This window comes from Aptenodytes forsteri, unplaced genomic scaffold (assembly GCF_000699145.1).
Source record: "Aptenodytes forsteri isolate BGI_AS27 unplaced genomic scaffold, ASM69914v1 Scaffold428, whole genome shotgun sequence".
NCBI classification, from domain to species: Eukaryota; Metazoa; Chordata; class Aves; order Sphenisciformes; family Spheniscidae; genus Aptenodytes; species Aptenodytes forsteri.
Window position 1 is genome coordinate 837,127 of NW_008794177.1, and position 6,483 is coordinate 843,609.

General features: G+C 59.9%; 1 protein-coding gene across 1 annotated transcript in view; it reads right to left on the reverse strand.

Annotated features, from left to right (window-relative positions):
• Positions 1-28: 28 nt before the first annotated feature.
• ZNF777 (zinc finger protein 777) overlaps positions 29-6,483 on the reverse strand; it is a 6,966-nt gene continuing 511 nt past the window's right edge. The window contains exons 2-5 of the mRNA XM_019473429.1: positions 5,358-5,484; positions 4,428-4,541; positions 3,142-3,396; positions 29-1,119 (exon numbers count right to left, since the gene is read on the reverse strand). Coding sequence (XP_019328974.1) covers positions 29-1,119; positions 3,142-3,396; positions 4,428-4,541; positions 5,358-5,484 — 1,587 coding nt within the window. The remainder of the gene's footprint in view (positions 1,120-3,141; positions 3,397-4,427; positions 4,542-5,357; positions 5,485-6,483) is intronic.

Genomic DNA, 6,483 nt, shown 5'->3' on the forward strand with positions numbered 1-6,483 from the left:
GGAGGGAGGGGAAGCCATCAGCAGCCCCTCACTCTCCCATGTGTGTCCTCAGGTGGTACTTGAGGGACTGCTTGTAGCGGAAGCACTTGGTGCACTCGGTGCAGGGGTAGGGCCGCTCGCCGGTGTGCGCCCGCTGGTGCTCCAGGAGGTGATGCTTCTGGGTGAAGTTCTTGCCGCACTCGGTGCAGTGGTAGGGCCGCTCGCCCGTGTGGATGCGCTGGTGCTCCAGGAGATGGTGCTTGCGAATGAAACCCTTCCCACAGACGGCGCAGGCGTGCGGGCGCTCCCGGGTGTGGATGCGGTAATGGTTGGTGAGCTTGGACTTCTCGCTGAAGGTCTTCTCGCACTGGCTGCACTGGTAGGGCCGCTCGCCGGTGTGAGTCCGCTGGTGCCGCAGGAGGTGGGAGGGCCGGGTGAAGTTCTTCCCGCACTGGGGGCAGAGGAAGGCCATCTCGCTCTTGCCGGCGTGGATCCTCTGGTGCATGATGAGGCTGATCTGCAAGCGGAAGCTCCTCCGGCACTCGCCGCAGGTGAAGGGCCGCTCCCCGACGTGGGTGATCTGGTGTTTGCTGAGGCTCGACTTGTGGCTGAAGCTGCTCTCGCACTCGGAGCACTTGTAGGGCTTCCCTGGGGGTGGGGGCCGCGGCTGGGGCTTGAGGCCGTGCTCGGGGCGCCGGGGGACCCCCACGCCCCGGCGTGTGTGGCTGCGCTGGTGCAGCAGGAACTGCTGCTTGTTGCGGAAGCTGAGGTCGCAGTCGTGGCACTCGTAGGGCCCTTCCTTGAGGTGGTTGCGCTGGTGGATCATGAAGTTGATCTTGAGCATGAAGCTCTTCCCGCACTCTGGGCAGATGTAGGGTCTCTCCCTCGTCCGGTTCCGCTGCTGGGCGATGGCCGGCTTCATCTCCCCGGAGTCCCTCTCGCAGGTGGGGGGCTTCCCCACGCGGGCGGCCGCCAGGCTCCTGGGCTGCGTTTTGGAGCTGCACTGCGCCTCGCAGCCCAGCCCGGCCTCGTGGCTGGGGAACGCCGGCGGCTCGGTCCTGCCCGAGAACATGGCGCACGGCTCCAGGGTGTCAGGGTCGTCCTCCTCCTCCTCCTCCGTCTTGATCACGATCCCGTCCTCTGCAGGGGAAAACCGGAACAGCATTAGGGTCATCGAGTGGGACGGGGTGGCCTTTTACACACCTGGGGGGCTGCTACAGAAACATCTGCATGGGCTTCTGCAGCTGTTTGCACCTGCCTGCCTGCTCTGCCCGACCACCCGGACGTGAGCCAGCTGCAGCCCGGAGCCCTGCGCCCTGGGACGGGGCACATCCTCTTCCAGTGGCAAGGTGAGCCTGCGCACTCCCCAACAGGGAGGACAGACAAACCGCCTCCTGGACAGGCTTCTTCGGAGCAAAGAAGTGCGGTGAGACCTGCCTGCGAAAAGGTTTTGCAATTTCGTGATGCTACAAGACGGGGGGGGGATAAAAGCGCCATCAATTTGCGAGGACTCGAGCGGCAGAGTGATTTCAGAGCAGCTCCATCTGCTGCCGTTTTGCTGGGCTACAACAATGCTCCCCACACCCGGCATGGCACTGCTCGACGGAAACACGGCGCGGGGCTGTCGGGCTCCAGCTCCGCTCCCGAGGCAACGTGCCCAGCCTGGGACTGTCCCCTTCCTTCAGCCTCGCCGCAATGGGGCGTGGGGAGAGACCCCCCCCCCTCCTTCCCAGAGGCAAACGGCGGTGGGATGGACGGCCACATGTCAGGCTCCCCCCTTGCATCACCGATGCCGGAAGTGACCTGGTGTTTTTGTTTGGTGAGACCGGCCCTATCGGGGACGCGCACAGCCAGCGCGCCCTGAGGAAAGGCCCACGGTGGATCCCTCGCACGTCAGCCTGCGCTGGACTTTGAGCCAGGCCTATGTACTTTTCTAGGAAGAGCAGCCACGCTTTCCCAAGAAGAGGCAGCCAACGGGCACAGGATGTATCAAAGCCACGGCCCTCTCCCCTCCAACGGAGGGGTCAGTGGGGAAAACCCACATTCTCAGGTCCTCCTTCCCACCTCCTCGCAGCAAGGAGCTTCCCCTATGCAGACCCAGGGGCTATCGCTGCTCAAGCACTGGCCACCGGCACCCGCACCCCCGTCAGAGCATTGCTGCAGCTCCCGCTGAGCCCCACCAGCCGGGGCCCCATGCATCGGCCAAGGGGACGACGCTTTCGGACGAGGATCAGCTCCAGCCCCACTGGTGGCTTATCTGGTTTCCTTTAGAAAACCGTGAGGAGACCACAGGATCCACGAGACGGAGTTGAGGAGGACCTCAAGAGCCCAACTCTACCCTTCTTGGTTTGCATTACACCACTGCAAAGCCGTCAGAACACAGGAAACCCGCCGTTCCCAACAGCCCATCTCCCCGCTTTCCCATCTCTTGCCCTCAAAGCATGTCTGTAGGACCTGGCCCGTATCTGCTGCCCAACTGGCGGACTTTTACACACGAAGCGCCCGGTGCCATCTTCTCATGTCTCCATTAAATAACCTCACACTTCCCCTTCCTTCCCAGCAGTTCGCACACCATGGACCTCCGGCCACCCTTGTCCCCGTCCTCTGGACCTGCCCCGAGCAACCCTCATGCTGGTCGACATGCAGGACCCCGCACGTTCCTCCAGCAGAGTCTGCTGTGTAAGCACTTGAGCAGTTTACACCATCCCTCCGCACGACTAACACCAGGGCAGGAGTCCTCGACTGATGTCCGGCCCTCTGCAACGGTGGGATTTTAGCAGCAGGGACTCACTGGGGCTCTCATAAAATGCCGCCTGGTACATGTCTTCCCTTGCTCTCCATGTGTAACAAGGGCTTTCCCACCCATGGAGGACTGAGCCACCGCTCGCTCCACTCTGGAGCAGGTCAGGTGCCCTCAGAGACCACGCTCTGATGTCCACTACGCGTGTGCCGCCTCCTCCTCCCAGCCTGGGGTCTGACTGCAGCTGCTCGTGAGGTTGCTGTAGCCAGAAACTTTCCTTCTGGTGCTGGTTCTGGGGGGTTTTAACCCTTCTCTTTTGTCCAACCCATTCCCCACCTTTGCCTGACCCACAACAGCCCCTCCTGGGCCTCCTGTCGCCCCGACATGCCACGTGCCGCGGAGCCGCGTGCCGAGCATCTCACCTGTGCAGCTCCCGTGGTGAACGATCACTCTCTGGATCTCGTTGAAGTCAGCTACGTATTCGGACGAGTCACCCAGGCTGGTTCCTGGGAGGTCCCTCGGAGGGGAGACGGAGCCGTAGGGGCTCTCGCAGGCTGCCTCCTCGTCCGGACTCTGGAAGCTCCCCTCCGACTGCCCCGACATCCCGTGCAGCTCGGGGTTTTCAGGGCTGTCTTCAGGAAGGAGCTCCTCCGTTTTGATCACAACCCTTATACCAGCTGCAGCAAAGAGAGATTCCCGCCTGCCGTCATTCCCGGGAGCCAGGACAAAGAAACTCCTCGCAACAATCCCCGCCGGCTCCCCATGGGCTGTCTCTGGCTGCTGATCCCGCAGAGGGGTTTCATTTGCTCAGCCACTTCTGCTCTCCCTTCAGCCCCTGCCCTTCAACCAGCCCTGCCACGCTCCTGCCTCTTGCCTGGGACCCTCTGCGGGCACAGGGGACTCGCTCCGCCCGGCCCAGGGACTCGGCACCCGCAGCTCAGCACCCCTCTGCCACCCCACATGCCCTGTCCGCAGTGCTGGGCCGGCAGCTCCCTGTGGGCAGCAGATGATTTTTCTCTTCCCGTTGGCCTCGATTTAACTTCAACATCCTTGTGAGATGAGCACAGGCAGGGGGTCGGAGCGACCCCATGTCCGCAGCCAGGGGCCAGAGACCAGCAGCAGAGCTGACACCATCTCTTCTAGGACACCTCCTTATCAGCCCCGCTTATCTCAGAGCGGGAGTCGCTCCGGGACTCGGGGTCCCTGGTGCCCTGCTCCCAGCCCAGCCCTGCCCTTGGAGAAACCCCTCAGCACCCTGGGTCCCTGCGTGCAGGATGGAAGCAGGCTTCCCAGCCCTGGGGCGATGCTCCAAGGATAAACCCAGGCACCATCCACACAACCAGAGAGGGTGGAGAGGACTTTTTGGGAAGGCTACAGCTCCCTTGGGTGGATGGGTTTTCCCAATGGGACCCGATTCTCCTTTCTTGCCAGGCACGCTGGCTCCCCGAGGACCTGGTCTGGTTGCAGAAGTTTCCCTTGCTGACAGCTCCTAGTGCCCAACTCTCCGGGCTCCGCTTGCCCTGGTTTATATGTTGAACTGTACCTGGACAGCAAATCTCTCATCAGCCAAACCTTTCCCGCTTGTATGCAAGGCTCCTCCTGATAACCTCCTCGGGCACAGCTCTCAGCAACACTTGCTTGAGCCTTGGGGTGAGCAGCTCCTCTGAACGCAACCTACGGCTCCCCTCACGCTAAGCTGCCGTCTCACCTGCGGTGGCATCGGTAATGATCTCGCTCTCCTCCAAGTCCTGCTCATTCCTGACCCGCGATTCCTCTCCTTGCTCGATCTGAGACAAAACACCAGGTTTGGAAATTGCATAGTCTGTTGAGAGACAGAGGGATGGAGGGAGGGATTACTGCACAGGGAATCCTAATATCGGCTTCCACCTCTCCCCAGCACCCGGGGGGACACGTGAAGACACTCAGGAGCATCCACAAAGGGTCTGCAGGCAGAAAAGCCTGGTGCTGCAAGCAGACCAGGCTCCCTGGACGGGCAGAAGAGATTCACGGAGGCAGGAGCTGAGGTGCCACACACAGAGGAACTACCCTCAAGAAGAAACCCAACCCGTACATTTTTCTGGCAGGGTTTTAGAACTTCTCAGGCAAATTCCTGAAGCCAAAAGCGTTTCACCTCTGGCCTCAGCAGAGCCAGAATTTTTCCTGCAGCTTCAGTAGGAAATGCCCCAAAGGAGCGTAGCCAAGACCGCATCAGACAACTTTTCACTCTACAAAAGTTTCCTCTGAAGGGGTGCATGGGCTGGTACCCGCTGCCGACCCAGAAGATGAAGGGAAGCCCTTCCAACAGCCACGGGGAAGGTGCTCGTTTTTCACCAAGTAACTCTGGCTGGAAGGAGCCTCAGGAGGACTCCAGCCCACCTGCTCACGGGTGGCCCCCACCCAGCCAGGACAGCACCGCGCCCCGAGCTGGGAACAAAACCGGACATTGTCGGAGGGATGCCCTTACCCAGACTAGAAACATCCTCCCGTGTTTTTAAGTCTCCATTTAAAATGGGGCATTTGGGTCTCAAGGGGATCCAAGGGGATCTCTGAGGAGGACTCAGAAGATGCCCAAGCCTGCGGGCAGCCAGGAGCCCCAGAGAACCTGCCTTTCACCAGGGCGAGGACACCCCGTATTTACCCAGGGAGATCAGCGACTCGTAGTTCCCCTTCATCACATTCTTGTACAGCTCCTTCTGCCACTCCTCCAGCTTCTCCCATTCCTTGTCGTTGAAATAGACAGACACGTCGTCAAACGTCACCGGCACCTGCAATCACAAGCAGCACGGTTTCAAGCGGCCGCCTCGCTCCCCAGGAGTCCAGCGTGTTATCTCCGGCCGGCAGCAAAAGCAGCTCGCTCCCACTCAGACACGGCCAGGCTTCAGCTGCTTCATGGTCATCAACAAGTTGGTTTTTATATTTAAAACAACTCCTGGACACATATTTCCACAAGATTAAAGGTCTCAGCCGAACGGCCAGTTCCCAGTGATGAACTCAGACTGTGATTTCCCCAAACGACACCGACCTCCTCCTCCTGCTCCCCGCACCAGCAGGGACGACTCTCCAGAGGTGACCAGGCTTGCGCCCGCCTGGAGGGAGCATAAAGGAGATAAAAATCGGGCACTAGGGCTGGACCTCATCCCTATTGATGAGCTGACGTAAAACCCCAGATTCAATTACCCCAGAACTCGAAGGAAAACTCTACCTGGGCCTGAAGGGCTCCCAGTTATCATTAGTTATTGTGTGCAAATTGGCTGGGAGCAGACTGCAGCTTTCAAGCCTGTTTGCCAAGTAATAATTTCTAAGGATAAATTCAGGATGCGCGAGCCGGGCTGTGTTAGGCTTCTGCTCCCTGACTGCACGAATGGGGTGTCGGGGTGTGAACCCCCCTCTTCCAGACCCCCTCTGCTCTCTCCGGCGAAGCGGCAACATTCACTTTGCCACGTCCCACACGGTCCCATCTGCAGACTTTCCTTTAGCGAGAGGGTCATGAAATGCAAACAGGAACTGACTATCATCGGTGGGCTCCTTCTGATGCTCGGCTAAGCCCAACTGCGAGCGCAGGGAGCTCGTCTGCCTTCCCCCGAATCCCAGAGGTTCCCCCTTCCCCGCAGCAGCAGCTCCCGCTTGCTCCCTCCCCAGCCTGAGAGACCCCCACCACAGCGCCAAGGTCGTAAAAGAAATGGTAGTAAAAAACCAGAACCACCAAATCCGCAGGGTTTCTCTCAAATGGTGGTTAAAAAAAAAAAAAAAAAAAAAAAAAAAAA